This window comes from Lutra lutra, chromosome 4 (assembly GCF_902655055.1).
Source record: "Lutra lutra chromosome 4, mLutLut1.2, whole genome shotgun sequence".
In the NCBI taxonomy this organism is placed as follows: Eukaryota; Metazoa; Chordata; class Mammalia; order Carnivora; family Mustelidae; genus Lutra; species Lutra lutra.
This window is the reverse complement of record NC_062281.1, coordinates 63,677,594-63,699,517: the sequence shown is the minus strand read 5'-3', so window position 1 is coordinate 63,699,517 and position 21,924 is coordinate 63,677,594. Positions and strand designations below refer to the sequence as shown.

Genomic DNA, 21,924 nt, shown 5'->3' with positions numbered 1-21,924 from the left:
ACTCCTATTTTGCAGCTATCAAACACTGAGACCTGCAGCTGAGAGGCAAGCTGCAGCAGGCCCCTCTCGCTAGGTAAGCAGTGGGTCCCCCTCCGGTTGTGAGACAGCGCCCGAGCTCCTCGCCAGCGTGATACACTGCCCTGGTGTAACTGTCTTCTATGGCCGACAGAATTCTCTACAGTTGGCCCCCATCTTACTACCTCCTAGACATATCTGATGTGTTTGTTGTTCTTGACTTCTTACGGCTGCCTTATCTATCTGGATCAGAATGAGATAGGTGTAGAAAATCCAGAACTAATGCCAGGGGGAGCGTCTCAGTGTCTGTGTCTAGGGCATGAAGGAGCACCTGAGAGTTCCCTTCCTTCTACTTCTGGGTGGATTGCTCCAAACCTCCAGATGTAAGGAGGGAAGGAAAGGCATCTCTTTTGAGTTTTCTTCAGCTTAGTCATGTCCTAGGCCTCACTCAGACCAGTCTATCCAAGGTAGAGCAGGAGCCTGGGGCCGCTGCCTTCTCCTGAAAAAATGTGGATGGAACCTACCCCGGGGAAACCATTCATTATTGAATTACTGCTCTAACCACACCTACAAAACTATCTCAGAACTTTAAATATTTGCCCATCTTTAACAGAGAAGAAATTTAATTTTTTTTTAAAGATTTCGTTTATTTATTTGACACAGAGACACAGCGAGAGTGGGAACACGAGCAGGGGGAGTGGGAGAGAGAGAAGCATGCCTCCCACCGAGCAAGGCACCTAGTGTGGGGCTCGATCCCAAGATCACGGGATCATGACCTGAGCCAAAGGCAGATGCCTAATGGCTGGGCCACCCAGGTGCCCCAAGAAGAAATTTAATTATATAATTTCCATTTTTAAAGATTTTAAAAAATTTGTTATTTATTTGACAGAGAGAGAGGGAGAAAACAAACAGAAGGAAAAGGAGAGGGAGAAGCAGACTCCCCCACGGAGCATGGAGCCCAATGAGGGGCTCGAGCCAGGGACTCTAGGATCATGACCTGAGCAAAGGCAGACGCTTAACCCACTGAGCCACTCAAGTGCTCCAATAATTTCCCTTTTTAAAGAAAACACACAACTCTGATGTGTACAAATAAATCCATTTGTACTCTCCATTTCCTGACTCCACTGAATAATGTTTCTGTAATTCAGTTTAATATGATATTACTATACTCGCGACAGATGTGATGAGACAAAATAGAAGACAAAGAGATAAAGGAGACTAAAAATATTAATGATGAAATGACACTAGCTTTGACAAAAACAATGCTACAGGTGGCTCGCAATCCCAACAGCCATATTTTTAAATGTCACTTGGAGCAAACCTGAGGATAACAATACCGACGAGGCCGACTTCTAACTACCGCTAAAGCAGAGCCAGCTGGCCACACAGGAAATATTTAAATTCCATGCTCCTTTCTCGATTTACTTCAGGTTATATCATGTAACCTCTCCAGTCATTTCTTTCCATTCTGCTCTTCTCGATATGAATTGACAAGTCTTCACCCCCCCCCCCCCCCCCCGTCTGCTGCACGGCGGGCATGATGACAATACTGTTTCTGTGCTTTGGAGAAGCCTCTGCTGGCTCTCTGTTGCCTTCACACAGACCCTCCTGACACGCCACGTGCCCGAGAAGGAGGGTGGACACGGGAAGGTCCTTTTCAACAGTAAGAAATAAAGATGATTTGTGCTGAAAAAAGAAGATGGTACCGAGACTGCGATGGTTTTTTTAAATCTGTGGCTGTTGATATGCTTTACAAAGTGAATCAGGAGGTCTGCTTCGCGCACGGTTAGCCGAGTAGCCAGATACAGAAAATACGGTGCTATTGCATGAGACTGCGTGAGGTTTATTGTATTATTGCTATAAAGTACTCTTTAAAGCAGAGAATTACTTGAACCAACTAATTGTCGGGAGGAGGAAAGCTAAATAAGCACATTAAGACTGGTTAACTCCCTTATATTCCCATTTATGCTTAAATATCCCCCAAATTACTGTGGGCTCAACCCACACAAAGGTAAAAATGACTAATGAACTGCAGCTACTTCTAAAATGACTTCTGCTAACTTACGTGCAAAGTATTCGTTCAGCACAAGAGCTTCCTATCACCAGCCCACAAACGTAAAGACTGAATAAGATGATCATGGATACGGACTGGTTTTTTAGAAGAAAGGGTTCTAGGTCACTGGGGCAGCAATGCTCCATTCCTGACTTCCCTGTTCTCTGCTCCTTGCGGGTCTCTCCCTGTCATCAGCTGAGCCGGCCCTGACTTTCTGCCTTTCAGCTCAATAACCCAAATTCTATGTAAAGCACATTTTCAGTGTTTTCCATCCTTGGGCAAAAGTTTATGTGATGGTAACAAGGAGGGCAAGAAAGAAAACAGAGTTAGTTTGTTAGGAGGTAAAGCAGCACTCTAAGAAGCAGACTGCAGATCAACATAAACAGAAGAAAATGGACAATCTTGTGCCCACAAGAGTGCTGGGCCCCCACCAGTGCTCCGTGGCACGTACCTGGCTGACCAGTTCGGGTATCCCGAGCGCTCTGTCAATCTCCTCAAGGCCATCGAAGTTCCGCAGGGCCAGATAGAGCTGGTCCAGGAGAGCCCCTTCATCACTCGGAGAGTCTGCCGCAGGATGCGGACACAGCAAGTCATCTGGAGGGCTGCCGAACTGTGGCCTGTAAGGAGACAGACCTCACCTCAGGCCCGTGGAGACACTAGCAGACTAGAGAACACTTGCTTTCTCTTAAAACTTAACAAAAGTCAACCAGTTGGCTTCCAGGGTCTTCGTAATAAAATACCGTACCAGCCAGACATAGAACAAAATGCCAAGTCACCATGACAGACATACTTTTGTTCAGTGCCTAACACAGGCCGGACCCAACTCGAGGCATGGGATGTATGATTTCTGTTGTTACTGCCCCCACTTTAAGGCTCATAAAGCTAAATAAATAACTGTGTAATCGTCTCGTAATAAGAAAATTACTTCTAAAAATAAGAGATACACAAGGAAAGTAGGTGATGCGGAGGCTGAGGGACGTTCAGCCACGTGTCGGGGATCACAGGAGCGGACGCTGTGGTGCAGGGACACCAGCACAGGCATGTGTGGGTTTAGGGCCTGCCCGATCCTCATACTGCCACACGTGTACGCGGAGGTTTCAGGCGTGTGTATTTACTCTGCCCTGAAGTAATCAAAGGATTTTTCTGAACGTTAGTAGGAAACACAAAGTTGACGGAACAGCCTTATTTCATATGAGACTCTGATGACCCACCTGGGAGAGACTAGAGACCTAGAAGCATAAAAGGTATATTAATATTTTTGAATTCAGCTGTCGCTACACTAACACGGGCTGGACTAATTTAAACTTCTTAAACTAATTTAATTTAAACTTCTTAGTCATGCATAAGCAGGCCTTGTGAACATTTCTTAAAGCCCTCAGGAACTGTGGCTCTTGGCCTGAGTTAGAGACTCAAGAAGAGTAGATCACAAATGTACACGTTATATTTATTATTTAAGGTCATCGGTGATATAACCATAACACTAAATTCCCAAACTCTATGGAATATGAAACTCTTATAATTTAAATCAATTGACAAGTTGTGGGGGGTGTTTAAAAAGAAATTCTGAGTTAGCTTAATATCAGAAGGGAAAATGATACTTGTATTTTGCCAAAAGAGTCTAATCTGTACTCTTAGAGTTACCATATAATGTTCTGGAGAAAAGAAAAGTTTATGAGTAAGCAGCTTCATTTTTAAGTCACTGAGAATAGATCTGTCAAAGGATGAAGTTCTCTGACCCCCTTTCATAGGCCATGTTTTCTAAAGACAGCTTAACATGCCACTCTGGCCTAGAGTCCTGAAATGCTGACTATTAAAGCCAATAATTAATTTCAAACAGTTATAATACAGTGCATTAAAAAACAATTTATACCCCCCATTTATCCCTAGTAACTTGCAAAGAAAATCGCCCAATTTTTATGGCACCCTCGATGACACTGCTCGCCTGCTGTCACCGCCTCCGAGCCCACATTCCCACCACCTCTGAGCCACTGCAACCCCGCTATGTAGCCACCGCCACACGCCAAGCGGTGTGTGATGCAGCCAACCGGGTCCACTCAAAGGGTCTCCCGTTGCTAAAGGCAACTGCCACTCTTGGAGACTCGTGCTCTGCAGTTCTGGGGCCTTTTCTCCACCTGCCTCTTCCCCCTGTCACTGCCTGGCTTCTCAGTAAGACATCATTAGTGAAAATGGTTCCTCCTGCCCTTCCTGCTTCTCCAGCATCCGCACTCTTCCAGAATTCAGTTTTGAAACATTAAGGGTGATCGGGTCACTTACCGAGCGGGAGGAGGAAGGAGCAGGTGTAGAAAAGTGGCAACATGGAAGAGCAACACCACATGTGACAGAAGCAAAAGGAGGAGGAACTTCCCCAGAGGAGTGACCAACATTCGGATGTGGTTAAGTTTCATGAAAAAAAGAGTACAGGTCAGCCAAGAGTGTATGTTGTCTGTTTACCAAATCGCTTATACCTGGGACCTCATTCCCAAAGATGCTAGTTACATGAGGCATTAAAAGATTTTCTTGGTCTAGCTTTATTCCCTAATTTTCAACTTCTGTTTCTTCCCACACAAGCATACCCCTTCACCGATGGCAGGCTAAGGTGAAATTTACTCTCTTTTTTAAAAGATTTACTTATTTGACAGAGAGAGAGAGAGAGAGAGAGAGAGAGAGAACATGTGCATCAGCTGGGGGAGCGGGAGAGGGAGAAGCAGGCTCCCTGCTGACTCTGGGATCATGACCGGAGCCAAAGGCCGTCACTTAACCAACTGAGCCACCCAGGTGCTCCTGAGATCTACTCTCTTAAGTCTGGGAAGGCTGAGGGTTCGCATGAACCCAGAGTCTCCAGTTTTGGAACAGACGGAAACCCAGTGTCAGAAGGGAAGGGAGGTACAGTCGCCCTTTGCAAGACAAAGCCACCCCAGGAAAGATACATCCAAAGGCGTAAAGGAGAAAAAAAAACTAATGCAAATGCTTATTCGCATTTAAAAGAATTTCCAGCATAATAAAATAACCCATTTTTGTCCCATGCTTTTCTTTTCTTAATTAAAAAAACATCAAACCTGTGCATGATGCTGACTGAAAGTCAAACAGTACTTCCAGGCCTTCCTACTCTGGTCAAGGCCCTTGTCGAGTCAGCCTCTCTTCAGTTCTCCTTATACAAAGTTGTCAGGTTCCTTTTCCTAAAACGAATTTTACTGAGCTGATTCAAAATTCTTATTTCAGCTCTCTCGGAAAATGTCTATGTCCCCGGACAGGTGGTTGTGGTGGAATTTAAGTACACATACACTTTGGTAAAGCCGGATCGTTCCAAAACTCAATGTCCACAACTTCCCTGTCAGCCCCAGCCAACCTGGGCAATTGATCTTTTTCCAGAAGATGCCTTCTACACCACTACAAGGCCACAACTTGTCATTCCAGGCTTCCCCCTCTCTTTTCCACTTAAAACTTATATTGTTATTTATGTTAAAGACATCAGCTTTGGACTATACCCAGTGAAGAGATCTCAAATCTCCTTGTTACCCCAGTACTTGAAACTGCATAGGTTCAGTAAATTTCCAGCAGATGAAAATAAAAGGCTCCTGATCAAGCCAGGATATCATACCTTATACTCAGAAAAGTACAGTGCATTGTGGCTTGATGTGATAAACTTGGGCATACCACACATCTGTCACTTCCTAGAGACATCATAATATGACTGGCTTATGGGGAAAAACACCAATCCAGACTTTCAATCCCAACTTTAAAAATGCCTACCTATTACCCTGCATTTGGGCAATTACAAATACAGTTACAACTTAGACAGCATCTAGATCATGACCTGAGTTGAAACCAAGAGTCAGATGCTCAACCAACTGAGCCACCCAAGTGCCCCTGAAATCTGTTATTTTTTATTTTTTTTAATATTTCATCTATTTATTTAACAGAGAGATCACAAGTAGGCAGTCATCAGAGAGAGAGAGGAGGAAGCAGGGGCCCCGCTGAGCAGAGAGCCCGATGGGCTCGATCCCAGGACCCCAAGACCGTGACCTGAGCCGAAGGCAGAGGCCTAACCCACTGAGCCTCCCAGGTGCCCCAAAACCTGTTATTTTTAAAAAAGGTTTATTTATTCATTTATTTGAGAGAGAACATGAACAGGGAGAGGGCCAGAGAGAGAGAGGGAGAAGCAGACTCCCTGCTGAGCAAGAAGCCCAATGTGGGACTTAATCCCAGGACCCTGGAATCATGCATAACCTGAGCCGAATGAAGACACTTAACTGACTGAGCCACTCAGGTGCCCTAAAACCTATATTTAAAAAACAAAACAAACAAACAAAAAACCAACCTCTGGAAATGTACTCTACTTTATGACATTTCAGAAACCCTGTTGCCTTTCATCATCTGTGCATTTGGTAAGAATATTACATTATTTTAAACTAGAATAATCCCCAAGGGACAAAATGCTCAGTCTGCAGTAGGGTCCTCTTTGAGCCTCCAACTCCCAACTCCTTGTATATGAACCTCAAGTTCGTATTTCAAGTTGCTATAGTTTAAGTTTTCTAACAAGTTTGCTTTCTGGAAAACACTGTGGGCGCATCCTTTAAGCTCCCACAGTGCCTTCTGGCTTAGGCTTCTATCTCTCCACATAGGGACTCTTGCCATCCACCAACCAGCCAAGAGGTACCATCACCTAGGGCTCAAGGTCACCTGAGCACCATGTGCTTTCAGTGCACCACTAAAAACGACGAGATTATGCACAGAACATAATTGTGATGTTGGTTTGCAGGGATAGTGGAACTCTCAAAAAGCCAAGCACAAACAAAAGACCACCCGTGAGCTAAAACTTGAGCATCCTGAGCCACTGGTGATAGGTGTGTTTTATCCATAAAGCAGTAAGAGAGGGGGGCACCTGGGTGGCTCAGTGGTTTAAGCCTCTGCCTTTGGCTCAGGTCGTGATCCCGGGTTCCTGGGATTGAGCCTCGCATCGGGCTCTCTGCTCAGCGGTGAGCCTGCTTCCCTTCCTCTCTCTCTGCCTGCCTCTCTGCTTACTTGTGATCTCTGTCAAATAAATAATAAAAATAAAATCTTAAAAAAAATAAAAAAGCAGTAAGAGAGTTAGGGTTTTGGAGTGAAATAAAAGAGTTAACTTGAGGCTGCTGGACTGAACTGAGGGAGCCTGGAGCAGACCCCCACCCCTGGCAGAGAGCACTGCAAATTCACTTTTAAGGAAAGTGTCCACAATTTCGACCTTAGATGTTTCACTGGCCAAGAGACACTTACGAACTTCCAATGCAAGATTACCAAAATACTCAGGGAAATAGGCCTTCATAAGTGAGAGTCAACATTGGATTTTAGACCTCTAAGAAATCCAGATATTGGAATTAAAGAAATTCAGAAAAATAATGATGAACTTAATGCTTAAAGATATAAGGATGGAACCACAAAAATAAACAAACAATGAGGCTGTGAAAAGCAGACCAGGCAAATACAACTTATAGAAATGAAAAACATGACTGGACCAAACACAGCTGAAGAGATAATTAAAGAACTGGATAAAAATTCATCCTGATGTAGTACTGAGAGACGAGATGGAAAATACACAGATTAGGAAAGCAGAGTTTATTTTGGGGGGGAGAGGGGCAGAGGAGAGGGAAAGAGAGTCTGAAGCAGGCTCCATGCCCAGTGCAGAGCCCAACTCGGGGCTTGATGTCACAACCCTGGGATCATGATATGAGCTGAAATTAAGAGATGGATGCTTATCTGGCTGAGCCACTCATGTGCTCCTGGAGGGCAGAATTTTTAAAGATCCCCTGTTGGCAGAGAAGGTGTAACATAGGTCTAACCAGAATCCCGGAAGGACAGAATAGAGAAAATAGAGAGGGGGTAGAATATAAAGAGATAATGGCTATAAATCTTCCAGGACTGATGAAAACCACGAATCTACAGATTAAAAAGAGTACAGCATACACCAAGTACCAAGCAGTATAAATCAATCCACACCAAGACACGCTGTAGTAAAGGTACAACACAGAAAATACCAAGAGTATTTCAAAAGCAACTAGACAGAAAAGATCACCCACAAAGAAAAATTATTAGACTGATAATCTGAACCAAAAAAATCTCAATCAAACATGATCACTTACCACTTCCTTTCTCAAAAAACTTTTTCAGTGGCTTAATGAAAAAGTCTGAATTCTTCAGAGTTTGGGATTTAAGACCTATTACTAATCCCTCTTCTTGCCAAGTCTTCTCGTACTGCCTTTACTATATTAAGTGGTAAAATATATGTTGACAGAAAACTAGACAATTTTCAGTTACCCTAAACACGAGCTGTTTCTGCAGCCTCCAGGCTCTGACTGTGCTGCTTTGACCCGCTGGACTGGCCTCCTGCCACTTGCCTCCTGAAATACATCTTTCCTTCCAGATTGTGAAGCCTTCTCCAACCACTCCAGTTGGACGCTCTTTCCCAACTTATTCCTCTTAAGGCATTTATAGTACATACTACTTTCTATTGCAGTTATTAATGTACATCTTATTTTCCAACTAAATCATAACTTTTTAAAGACATGCCCTAGGTCTCCCTGATTTTTCGATTTCTCCTTCTCTATACCCTCTGTCCAATAACTGATGATCTAGTCTGAATACATGAAAACTGGCCAGGACCAACTGTTTAGAAGAAAAAGAGTAACTTCCGGCAGAGGTCTAAAGTAACTTCCAGAACTCACCATGAACCACGATTCTCTTGGATTTCCTGGGTGCTCAGGACTTACCTGTTTTGGCTGGCAAAGGATGCCTGGTCTATAGGCAGGATGCTTTCGGGCCACGGGGCAGTCTGATTTGGAGGAGCTTGTTGTTGGCTGTACTGAGGTCCCCCCATGTTCATCTCTAATTCAGATGGCCCTGAAAAGACAGAAGACAAAAATCCAAAAACTTCACAACTTGTCATCAGGGAAGTGCCTATTTCTGTTACGTAATATAAAGTGAAGTACCTGGTTTACATAAAGTGAAAAAGACAGATGCAATGATCATTAGGTGAAAATAAGAAGACTGAATTTTTGGTCTGAAACAGAAACAAAGGCAATGAATATCAAGGCCTATCACCCACTTAGGCAATATCTAGAATGCCAGCTCTAAACTTTTTATAGTCTCTTTTTTTTTTTTTTTGGAGAGAGTGAGAGAGAGCAAGTGGGTGCAGTGAAGGGGCAGAGGGAGAGGGAAAAAATCTCCAGCACACGCCCTACTGAGTACAGAGCCCTTTGGGAGTGAGGTGGGTGGAATGGGGGGGCTCAATCTCATGACCTGAGCCAAAAATCAAGAGTCAGAGGCTTAACCAATGAACCAGCCAGGCGCCCCGGCACCCTGATCCTGTAGTTTTGTTGGTGTGGGTTATATCTTATTGATACTTACTGTATGGGGAATTAACATTGGAAAATAGAAGGAAACAATTATTCACTCATTTAAAATAATTATAAGGGCGCCTGGGTGGCTCAGTGGGTTAAGCTACTGCCTTCGGCTCAGGTCATGATCTCAGGGTCCTGGGATAGAGTCCCGCATCGGGCTCTCCGCTCAGCAGGGAGCCTGCTTCCCTCTCTCTCTCTCTGCCTACTTGTGATCTCTCTCTGTCAAATAAATAAATAAATCTTTAAAAATAAATAAATAAATAAAATAATTACAATAAATCCACTATATGTTAACATAAACAAGCTTTTTTGGTTTGTTTTTTTAAAGATTTTATTTACCTATCTGACCGAGAACGAGAAAGCAAAGCAGGGGGAGGGGGCAGAAGGAGAGGGAGAAGCAGGCTTCCCACCTAGCAGGGAGCCCAACTCAGAGCTTGAACCCAGGACCCCGGGATCATGACCTGAGCAGAAGGCAGTTGCTTAACCAACTGAACCATCCCAGTGCCCCCGAACAAGTTTTTTAAACAAGAAATGGAAAAAAAAAAACCCCTATTACTGGCATTGTTTCAGACTTTGGAAAATCACTTTAATGTCTGGATTGACAGAGGAGAGCCAGACAGAGACTACTACGCGCTCTCATATTTCCCCTACGGCGGTAGCGCACAGCACGTAAATTCCAGAACTCTACCGTATGCTTGTGAGAGGCGAGAGTGAAGACGGCCAGGAGGGTCTCAGGATTATTACGGAACTGAGCTTTTATGTTAACGGTCATTCAGTTGGCTCTTCCTGAAGAGAGACAGTGGAACAGAAAGCAAGCCCCGACAACTCAGATGTGCTCTCTCTTAGAAGTTCTTTTTAGAGGTTTAAAGCTAATGGGTGACATGAGCTTTTCAGTGATTTTTTTGTTACCACCATCTGCAGACCTTTCATTACAATAGAGAATTTTCTGTTGAGTTTAGGGCTTTTGTGAATTTGTTAAAAATCGGAGAAATTCAGCAACACAATACACAGCTCAAAGGCCAGGTGAGGTGCCCTCCAGTAAAGAAACACAGAGAATAAATTAAATTTCCGGATATAAGGGATTTATTAATTATGATATTTATTTATTCTTTTCTTTTGTATTTCAAGCAACCTCCATATCCAACATGGGGCTCAGACCCACGATCCTGAGCTCACGAGTCACACGCTCTACCGACTGAGCCGGCTAGGTGCCCTTAATTATGACATTTAAATGAATAAATCAGGGGCGCCTGGGTGGCTCAGTGGGTTAAAGCCTCTGTCTTCGGCTCGGGTCATGATCTCGGGGTCCTGAGATCGAGCCTCGCGTCAGGCTCTCTGCTCAGCGGGGAGCCTGCTTCCCTTCCTCTCTCTCTGCCTGCCTCTCTGCCTACTTGTGATCTCTGTCTGTCAAATAAATAAATAAAATCTTAAAAAAAAAAACCAAATGAATAAATCAATATATTACAAGTTTCCCAGCTTAATTCTGGATGAAAATCTGGTCATTTTTAGCACTGTTCCATAGAAGCCTCAAATTATATGAATTATGTTTAGAAATCACTCATTAATTCGAAGTACATTCTCCGCAGAAAGGCTATCTGAATGTCACCTCTCAGAAACATGCCAAAATGTGCTGAGCAATTACACAACTAGGTAGGAAAGCGCAGACCAGAGGTAGGATGAGAATTCTGCATTGTCTTGTCAAAACAATCCTGGTAGCTTTCCGTTAATGATTTAGCTCTTACTCATTGTATCATACCTAAGTATATGACAAAGGACATAAACATTAACTTATCTGAATTATGCTAATGTGCAAGATTTAGAAAAGGTTATTATGTCAATGATTAAGAAAACAATCTCAAGTATGAGTTGTACAGACCATTAACATTTTTTTTTAAGATTACAGTTTTATTGAAGCATAATTGACGTGCCACATAATTCACCCATTTAAAGTATATGACTCAGTGGGTTTCGGTGTATTTGCAGAGTTGTACGACCATTACGACAATGGGGCTTAAAACATTTTTATTCCCCCAAAAAGAAGCCCCATGACCATTAGGAGTCACTCCCCATGTCTCCCATACCCCAATCCGAGGCAATCACTTCCCTACTACTTCCTCTCTCTAGAGATTTGTCTATTCTGGACACTTTGTACAAATGGTGCCGTATAATGTAACAAACCATTAATTTTAATAACATATGAACTGTATCCAAATAGAATTTTAGCTAGCCTCACACTTTATGAGATGTTCTAGAAGACCCTGTAGATGTACTAGAAGACCTTGTCCAGAAGAACCTGGAAAGTCTGGTTTAATAGTCTAGGATGGTGGCCCCAAGAATCTACATCTTCTTGTCCTGAGATGATTCTGATGATCACCCAGAGCTAGGAGCCACTGCTGTGACATTAAAATACTTTTTAAAAATAGCATATGTATAACATTCACAGTGTGACACTCCAATTCACTTCCCCCCAAGGTTGAAATGAGATAACTTAATAAAAATAAAACACTACAAATATAGTTGGTTCTCTAATGTAACTAGAAAGCTTTTCAGATTTTATGATTCTATACAGAGTTCTAGCAAAATCTCCCTTATGACAGCTTGCCATGAGGAGAATCATCTAAACTGCAAATGAAGAGCATATCTTGAAAAAACTTTTGGAGCTGTTACTGTCTTCTCAGAAAGCATGGTGATTAAAAGTAAAAAGCACTATAGGGGTGCCTGGGTGGCTCAGTCGGTTCAGCGTCTGCTTTTGGCTCAGGTCATAATCTTGGGTCCTGCGATTGAGCCCCATGGCAGGCTCTCTGCTCAGCGGGGGGGCCTGCTTCTCCTTTTCCCTCCATCCCCCTGCCTCCAGCTTGTGTGTGCGTGCCCTCTCTCATAAATAAATAAAATCTTAAAAAAAAAAAAAAACCAAAGGCACTAGAACTACCTTACCTATATTCATGACCTGAGACTGAAGCATCTGTCTTGGGCCAGGCTGGCTGTTGGGTCTCATGGGGAGGCTGGCTGTTGGGTTCCGAATCATCCCTCCTTGGATTGGCCGGTTCATGGCACTGGTGGTAGCAGCACAGGTGACTCTTACCGCAGAACTCTGTGGTGCCCATTCCCCAGACGGCATAGCGGGCCGGGGAGGATTGCTACCCACCATTCCTGCAGGCAAGCCAAAGGGAACAGACATAGAGTAACTGAAAGCAGAGGCAGCACGGAGGAACACCAGATGCTCTTACTCTGTATAAGATAGTCATTCTGTAATACACAGTTAGCCCAACAGGTAACGCCCTCGTTGGGACAGACGCAGACCCTTGGCGAAGAAACAAGAGTTGGCAATTTCTACAGTTTTCAAAGCACAGACTTGCCACTCTTCATGGTTCGGAAAAGCTGTTAAAATTGTTCCCATATGTACGCAGAAACAGGTGCTGTGGTGTGTGGATAACCCCAACTTCCTTCCTCAGGAAGTGAATCACATTAGCTGATCTACACGTCAGTGCTTTACTTTCCAAAAGGGAGGTGAGGGTGAAGAGAAACAAGGTTTAAGCTGGTCATCAATACTCTGGTTATAAATCCAAATCCCAAAACGGCCCATAAAGCTGATGTCACATCTTTAAATCCTCAGATCCCTTTCGGAGTACTATCATTTGTTAAGCTTCGAAACTGACCATGGTAGCCTCTAAAACATGAAGAAATTACAGGAGCTTTCTACCACAGTTTTTTATATCCAACGCAAGGGAACTCCCACTTCTAGGGAACTTAAGCATACTTGGACCACCACATTCCTGATCACATAGGTCTAGAATGGCTTAGGTCAGACTGGTAAAAATCTTCTTATATTTGAGATGTTATCAGTTATTGGGCCACACTTAACAGTAAGAGCACAATACTCCAGGCAGGAGCGAGTGTTCGCTCTCTCTGGCCTGGCCCTGCTGACAGTGGCCAAATATTGGCTAAAGGGGAAAAACTCCAAGTGAGAACCCAGCATTTTGAAATGTTTAATGATGGGTCTATAAAAGTCTTGCTTTCATGATGGGGTACCTGGGTGGCTCAGTCGGTTGAACATCTCCCTTTGGCTCAGGTCATGATCTTGGGGTCCTGGGATCAAGCCCTGTGTTGGGCTCCCTGCTCAGCCGGAGTTCGTTTTCCCTCTGCCTCTCCCTACCTCCGCTCATGCTCTAGTAAGTAAATAAAATCTTAAAAAAAAACAAAAACAAACTTCTGCTTTCAAATAGATGGCTTGCTTTCATTTACTTGAATTACGATAACTAAAAATGAGGTATATTTAAAAAAACGGAGAGAACATGTATTGTGGGTTGCTTTTCACTGGTGAAATGAGAATGTGCTACGTTAGGATAATCAGGAATAAAGGGTAATTAATCTGACTGAAAAAGTTAGAACAATATTATAGTACCATATATATTTATTTTATTTTTTTTTATTTTTAAAGATTTTATTTATTCATTTGACAGAGAGAGATCACAAGTAGACGGAGAGGCAGGCAGAGAGAGAGAGAGAGAGAGAGAGAGGGAAGCAGGCTCCCCGCTGAGCAGAGAGCCCGATGCGGGACTCAATCCCAGGACCCTGAGATCATGACCCGAGCCGAAGGCAGCGGCTCAACCCACTGAGCCACCCAGGCGCCCAATAGTACCATATATTTTAAAAACCATTTGAAGATTAAATTTGAACCACACAGGGGAGCCTGGGTGGCTCAGTGGGCTGAGGCCTCTGCCTTCGGCTCAGGTCATGATCCCAGGGTCCTGGGATCAAGCCCCACATCAGGCTCTCTGCTCGTTGGGGAGCCTGCTTAACCCCTCTCTCTCTGCCTGCCTCTCTGCCTGCTAATGATCTCTATCAAATAAATAAATAAAAATCTTTAAAAAAAAAAATTTGAACCACACAGTGTATTATGGGAGAACAGGTATTGTATTTTTCAGAAAATCTGGTCTCTAAATAATGTAACAAGATTATAGCAAGTCCAGAAAGCAGAAGGAAAAATGACCTGCAATTCAACAATATTCCCGCAATTATAGTAACTGGGGACTCAGTCTCTTTCAGGCTTTTTCTTTTCTGAAGCAAATCACAGGCATTATATGATCTTCAGAGTCTAGACATCAGTGATCTCTGGCGGCCCAAATTTCAAAACAGGTGTACCCCTGAATTCCTCCAAGAACTCAGAGCTTCTTGTGTTCTCCTAATAAGGAGGCACTTTTTTTTTTTTTTAAGATTTTTTTAGTTATTTATTTGACAGAGAGAAATCACAAGTAGGCAGACAGGCAGGCAGAGAGAGGAGGAAGCCCCGATGCGGGGCTCGATCCCAGGACCCTGAGATCATGACCCGAGCCGAAGGCAGAGGCTTTAACCCACCGAGCCACCCAGGCACCCCAAGGCACTTTTTTTTTAATTAAAAAAATTTTAAAAAAATTTATTTAACAGACAGAGATCACAAGTAGGCAGAGAGGCAGACAGAGAGAGCTCCCTGCCGAGCAGAGAGCCCGATGTGGGGCTCGATCCCAGGACTCTGGGATCATGACCTGAGCCGAAGGTGAGGTTAAAGCCGAAGGCAGAGGCTTTAACCCACTGAGCCACCCAGGTGTCCCTAAGGAGGCACTTTTAATAAGCCACTGGCTCCTCTGGTGTTACAGACTGCTGCAGAGAGCAGTATTTTTTTAAAGATTTAAAAAAAAATTTTTTTTTCATTTCATTTCATTTTATTTCTATTTATCTGAGAGAGAGAGAGAGAGAGAGCACGAACAGGAGGAACAGCAAACAGAGGGAGAGGGAGAAGCAGGCTCCCGACTGAGCAAGGAGCCTGATGCGGGGCTCAACCCCAGGACCCTAGAATCATGACCTGAGCCAAAGGCAGCCACTTAACCGACTGAGCCACCCAGGAGTCCCAAGCAGTATTTTGTTTATATAAATCAACACTTTATCTTCAATTATAAAATTAATACGGCCCTTATTTCTGTGGATATATAAAGTAGCAGAGTAGTCAGTGCCTGGCACATATGGTAGGAGCCCAATAAATATTTGTTGAAGGAATCAACGATTTTAATATAGCACGGTACACATTTCCTCATGAACTGCATCAATACCCGAAAATAAATAAATCCAAGTTTCCCCTTAAACTGAACTCTAATTTTCAGTTAGCTGTCTAAAATGGCAATGTGTATAGAGATTACACAACTAAGCTAAAAGAAAAAAAAAAAGAATACAAATTCTTTTTATAATATCTATTTCCTCCAATGACTTTTTCCTGAGTACTTCATTTTGCCAAAGAAGAAGGCTATGAATTGTGAGTTCTTCATTAGGAAACTTGGCATTCTGCTACTAGGTCTGTGATAAACAGATAGGGGGGACAGGACATGGTGGGAATAGCAATCATTGTTGCTGAGATGATTTCTAGCCTTCATTAGATGGAAGTTGGGGAACGTGGTAGCTGTGAGGATACTGACTACCACTTAGCAACTGTGCAGGGGCAACATGGCAGACACCTGAAGTTATAGCAAGCCAAGGTCCAAACCAGATCACAGGCAAAGTCAACCATCTTCAAAAGGGGAGCCCTGGACCTGGTCCTCATAGACCGAGCATATTACCATGTAAAGTTCTTTATTTTTAATTAATATTTTTCTGAAGAAATGTATCATTTATAAGTATGAAAAGTTGGCTGCATTTTAAACTTTCATTCTGAAATTCTCCGAAAACAAATCATCAATTGATAGGAAGTTTTAAAGATTATCAGCAGATTACATGAGATGCCAGCAACCACCAAATTATTTTACACAGAACACTATAATGTCTAGAACAGTAAACTGGAATAGAAGATATCAGCCTAGGCTATAGGATTAATGGTAAGAAACCTCGTCAAAGTAATGATCACAGTATAAAATGGTCAGCTTATGGGAATGCTTCCCAATGCTTCCATACCACTCTCCCAGTGAAAGTCTGTAGAACTTTCTTACCTTCTAGTATTAGTTTCTAACATAAAAAATTCATTTGAAAAATCCTACGAGTTTGATGTGGATGAATGCATCATTAAGTGAAATAACCCACCAAGAAAGTAACAGTGCATTTGAGCCCTTACCTGTACTACTGTTCCCTAAATTTCCTTGGTTTCCTATCATCCCTTGATTACCCATCATTCCTGGCTGAGGTATCACTGAGTAGGGACTACTGTTTCTGATTGGTGGGAAAGGTCCAGCACCAGTTGGGCTTTGCAATGTGATGTCAAGTGGTAAATTCTGGTTTGGCAATAACCTGCCCAGTTGCCCTGGTCGTGGGTTATTAAAAGCTAAGGAGAAAACAAATGAAAATTGAAGGTTAATATAGGATAATGGAAAAGAACAGCAACAGAAGCAGTCTTCAGGGAAAATGCTGTCTGTAACTTATCAAAGATATGCCCATCAGGGACCAACTGCCTATTAAAGAGAAGAACTCACAGACACCAAAACCATATGCAACACCAAAATGTGGACTCGTAATCGAATCAACAATTCTCTTATTTGACTCTTAACAATCTTGCACAAAGAGAGGAAAAACCTGCATGTCTTTTACCATGTGTTTTCTTCCCCAACACTAATCTCTAACATGTAGTCATATTTGCTAGGTAAAACGCTCAGATGGCCCTGTCCATTTGTGCCACTATCCATCCAAATTTAGGCTCACCGCTTTGACACAGCAAGGAAGCTAGGCACCGCTCCTGTGGAGAGCGCCAAACCCAGACACATGGGGTTTGGACGTATCATTTCTTAACTGGACTTTCCTGGGAGTAGAATTAGGTTAAAAGCATCTATTTGCCTTGGAAGTTAAAATCTTCTAAGTGTGAACTCTGCCCCCTGAAGTCAGTATTAAAGCTTTAGGGCCCTGTTTAATCTTCTAAATACAGCTTCTTTAAATTCTGGACACATTTAGATTTGAAAGGATTCCTATGGGTGTCTGGTAGGAATCCACTGTGAGGTGTGCACTGCATTGTACTGTCACAGAGACAACCAATAATTTGATGAACATGATTAAATTTTAAAAGTATACAGATACTATAAATAACAGTTTATAGAGCTACTTTGTTAAATAATATCAAGTATTTTATTTTTACTGACTTACATAAACATAGTATGAAACAGAACATTCAGAATAAATAAGTTCTTAACAATTAGTAACAGAAATAAAATATTTAGAAGAATTAGGGCTCGGAATGGAAATAGTCTACGCTTAATCACGACTCCCTCAGGTTTAGCTCTCTGGTTAGCACTCAATAATCTGATTACCATCAGGAGGTACAAACAGAGGAGAAAGCGTGAGTTCCCACGCCGCCCTTCATTAATGCCTCTGATTAATGAGCATAAGCTCTCTAGTGTGCTTCTTATTCACTCCCCAGCTCTTTGACCATGAGCGCCCATGGTCCAGAAGTACCTTCCATTCCTCAAGAAATACAAAGGTTTGAGAGATGATAACAAACACCAACTATTTTGTTTTACCCGTTTCAGAATCATTAAGAATTACTTGAGAAAAGACCTAGTGACTAAAGATGTTTTGTGAATTGGTTGATGGTTGCTGATTCTGGTTTCAGAACAAAGGCTGAGCACTCAATCAGACTGTACTCAATGAGGGAAAAATCATTCTGTCTACCAAATTCACCCTAAGGACGTCATTTATGTTTGTATAAGTTACGTCTCTTTGTACAGGAAAGATATTTTCTTCCACTCACAACTGTTGGACAACTTCAGGTAATTATTGAGCTTGTAAACTAAGTAATTTTGGTGAACAAAGAATTCATCTTAAACTTACAAAAATCTAAAATAAAAAGAATAAATGAAGAAAAAATGTATTTTCTAAATAGTCTAAGGTCTCCAAGCTTTATATCAAATTCGTTAATGTGCACTTAGAAAACATGTATGATAAAGTTCCATTCAAACTGACATTTCTAAGATTATTTCTAAGAGACAGGATGAGGTATTTTTAATGTGTGTCGCCCATTTATTAAGATTAAATATTAAGAATTTTAAAGAGCATTTTATTCCTAAAAAATCAGCCTAACTTTCTTATTTTCTGTATTTAAAGTATCCAGTTATATACTAAAACACATAAAGTCTATTTTAAACTCCATTTCTGAAGGCAGCAGCAAAAATAAAGGGAAACACGACAACCATCCAAAGAACTTTATCTATGTAGGTCAGTCTTACTCGGGCGCTGATGAAATGAACTGCACGAGAATGCTGGAAAGCCCTGTTCACTGGAGAGACCATTTTGAAAGGCGTTTTGAACAACCTGGACAGTAGATGGTGCTATTGGATCACAGAAACCTTGAAGTGACTAAGCTGTTTGTATCAGATTTTAATAATCACTGTTTCTAATGGTGATTATATGGGAATTTCTTGGCATAACCAATATCGCATACTCACTGCTCTGTGAAATTCGCAATGCTGTTTTCTGGGCTCCAACAGGTGCGACAGGACTGTTTTCGGCTGTGAGTTGCATGAGGTCATTGATGATGGCTTGCTTGTCAACTGATCCAGCAGGGGCGCCTGGCCTCGTGTCTGGGAAAAGCTGTGGTAATTGACTATTCTGCAAATCATCCAAAATCTCCTCCAAGTTGTCCAGCTCACTGCCAGGCTGCAGTTGACAAACAGAAGAGTTTATCCCGTCCCACCCTGAGAGTGGGCACCCCAGCCCCAACTGCAATTACAGACCCAGCTGGCCCGAGGCACCACCACGGCCACGCAAAGGACGCGGACACATGTGAGGACCTCTGGCCTAATGAGGGGCTTGATCATCTTTTAAAAAATAACTGACAAAGGCCAAATAACTTTAATCTCTTAGTCCTCTATTTCCTCATCTAGAAGAGTCGTGACTGAATTAGAAAGCTCCCTTCCAGTGCTGTGCTTCATGGGCAATGTATAAATTCCCCTTTATTGTATGCTAATAATAGTAATAATAATAATAATAATAATGTATGCTAATAAATAATTTAATAATTTATTAGTTATAATAATAAATGATTATAATAATCATCAGTCATGAGTATATGTATATTTCTGATTAACTCTGAGTATACTAGACTTAAGAGTCCAGGTCTAGGTTTTATGGTTAACTCTAAGAAATAACAACAATGAAAAATTGGTTAAAAAAAATTATCTAAATGTACACTACATCAGTATTTTGTAGGTGGTCATTCCCTTCTAGGACTTTTTTTTTTTTTTTTTTAAGGGGGGGGTGGTAAAATGCAAAATAAGCGAAAAATCAGCTCAAAGTCACCATGAATAGTTACATGCTGCCTTTTCAATTTGACTGGTGTTTTTTTTCCTGCTCGCACTTTCAGTTTCAAACGCCACTAGCTCTCTCAGTCAGTCACCAGCTTAGGCGACAAAATGTAGGGAAGCAGGATACAAACATGGGTGTCCCCATACACGGACGGCATCTATTAACCTGACTTCACAGAAGGCAGAACAGGGTTTCCTAGGGCTTTTCCTTCTACAGAAGTCATTTCATTTCAATGACCAACATCAAAATAATAAGGTACGTATTACCACTATCTCTCACCTACTACTTTTCCTCCAGAAGGCTCAACTTATTTTATATTCTTTTAAGTAGAACCTATCAGGCAGTGCCAACCACACAAGAAAAGGAAGACATTAAATGTTAGAAGTTGTTTCTTATGAAGAAAGTGCTGATCTCTTGGATGTGTAGGTGGAAACACAGAAGTTATGTAATTCCCCCAAAGTCATTGGATGGACTCGGAATCCTTGACCATGACTATTTTGTCCACCCAGGGCATTCAGATAGAATTGTTTACACCTGATAGGAGGTCTGCTTGAAGCAAAATGCCCCACAGTTTTGTTATACATAATTCCTATTCCCCATGCAAAGGTTGAATTTACTAAGGTTTTCTGCAATTTATGGCACATGTAATACCTGTATGAGAAGTCTTACTGGCCATGTTTCTCAAGTTAGGAAAGAGAAACTGAAGTAACATTTTACTTGATTCCTTCTTCAGAGTCAACTAGCTTAGAAATAACCTAAAGATCCACTTTTGAGGAAATTCCCAGTGTGTTGCTGGGGCAATCACGAGACCATTTTCTAGTTTAGTTTAGCCACCCATTTCAGACAAAAGATGGAGGCATCAAATATGGGAATGATACCTCTTAGGTAAGGGCTGGGCTCTGAAGTCAGTATCCTCGAGTATAGACAGAGAGATAAAATGAGACACCTCACTGTACACCTGTGTCCCCTCCAAGGACAGCACAGTCAGTTTCTCCTCCGGAGAGGAAACACAAAGCTGTTTTTTCAGCTGCGTCCTAAACAGTGTAGTGTGTAGCGTGTAGAGGCTGTGCTGCTTTAAAAACACGTAGCTACATGTTCACGCTGTTAGAGCCACAGGAGAACCCACACCCAGTGAACTCTTGTCACCCACCTCATGATCACTCTGCTAGGGTACGTACTGATGGGGTATAATGGTGGGCAGAACTGCTCACACTACTTAACCACTTCGTTGCTGCCCCCTTCCTTTCTTCTGAATGTGTATACAGGATTTTGTGCAAGTTAAATGTACAAATAAAGTGATTCCACTGCAAATCTATCTTGATCATGTTTTACTGAATACAAAAGGTATAAACATCAGCATGAACATTTATTGTCCTCCAAGGACAGTTCCTGGAACATAGTCATGGACACTCAGTCAATTGAATGAATTCCTTTAACCATATTATCCTGTGATTTAAGAAAATTTTTCATGATCAACTATATTTCTCATAGAAATTCCTATAATTGCCATTATTTTCTCAGAAAAATACTTAAGAATGTGTGATAAATACCCTTGCAATTGTATCATTAAAATAACTATAGACATAAGAAAGAAGTTCTAATAAACTGAAATTTATTGCTGTCCTATGAAACCAAGTTTCCCTACTATGCTGCTGTGCCTTGTCTAGAGCATTTTAAAAAGTGGCCCTTGAGGAAGCTCACTGTGTGTGTGGCAGAGGGGTGGGGGGGAGTTGGGGGGTGAAGGAGGACGAAGGAGGGGTGAGTAATAAGCTGCTTCTTGAGAAAGCTTTGCATATTGCCTTGGATGAGAAACAGCCAAAATAAAAAGGTTCATATAAACAATAATAAATATAAAGTATATTATTATCCTCAATAGATGCTCTTATACTTGCCCCCAATCCCATTTATGTGTAGAAGAAAGTTTTTTTTTTTTTAAAGATTTTATTTATTTATTTGACAGAGAGAAATCACAAGTAAGCAGAGAGGCAGGCAGAGAGAGAGGAGGAAGCAGGCTCCCTGCTGAGCAGAAAGCCCGATGTGGGGCTCGAACCCAGGACCTGGGATCATGACCTGAGCCGAAGGCAGCGGCTTAACCCACTGAGCCACCCAGGCGCCCCTAGAAGAAAGTTTTTACAATGTAGATTAACAACAGCCTGTGTCTAGACTCCTATCTTTCCTTTTTACCTTGACTCTTATCACGCAAATTAAATTATACTTTAAACCATGTCCATCAAACAG

General features: G+C 42.1%; 1 protein-coding gene across 12 annotated transcripts in view; it reads right to left on the bottom strand.

The window, feature by feature from the left end:
- Positions 1 to 21,924, bottom strand: part of NCOA2 (nuclear receptor coactivator 2) — a 298,877-nt gene that overhangs the window by 17,747 nt on the left and 259,206 nt on the right. For 11 of the 12 annotated variants that reach the window (XM_047728297.1, XM_047728308.1, XM_047728307.1 and 8 more), the window contains 5 exons: positions 18,828 to 19,038; positions 16,514 to 16,720; positions 12,376 to 12,591; positions 8,812 to 8,941; positions 2,520 to 2,685 (listed from right to left, as the gene is read on the bottom strand). In XM_047728297.1, the coding sequence (XP_047584253.1) occupies positions 2,520 to 2,685; positions 8,812 to 8,941; positions 12,376 to 12,591; positions 16,514 to 16,720; positions 18,828 to 19,038 (930 nt within the window). The remainder of the gene's footprint in view (positions 1 to 2,519; positions 2,686 to 8,811; positions 8,942 to 12,375; positions 12,592 to 16,513; positions 16,721 to 18,827; positions 19,039 to 21,924) is intronic. The other variant, XM_047728309.1, reaches the window with a different exon arrangement.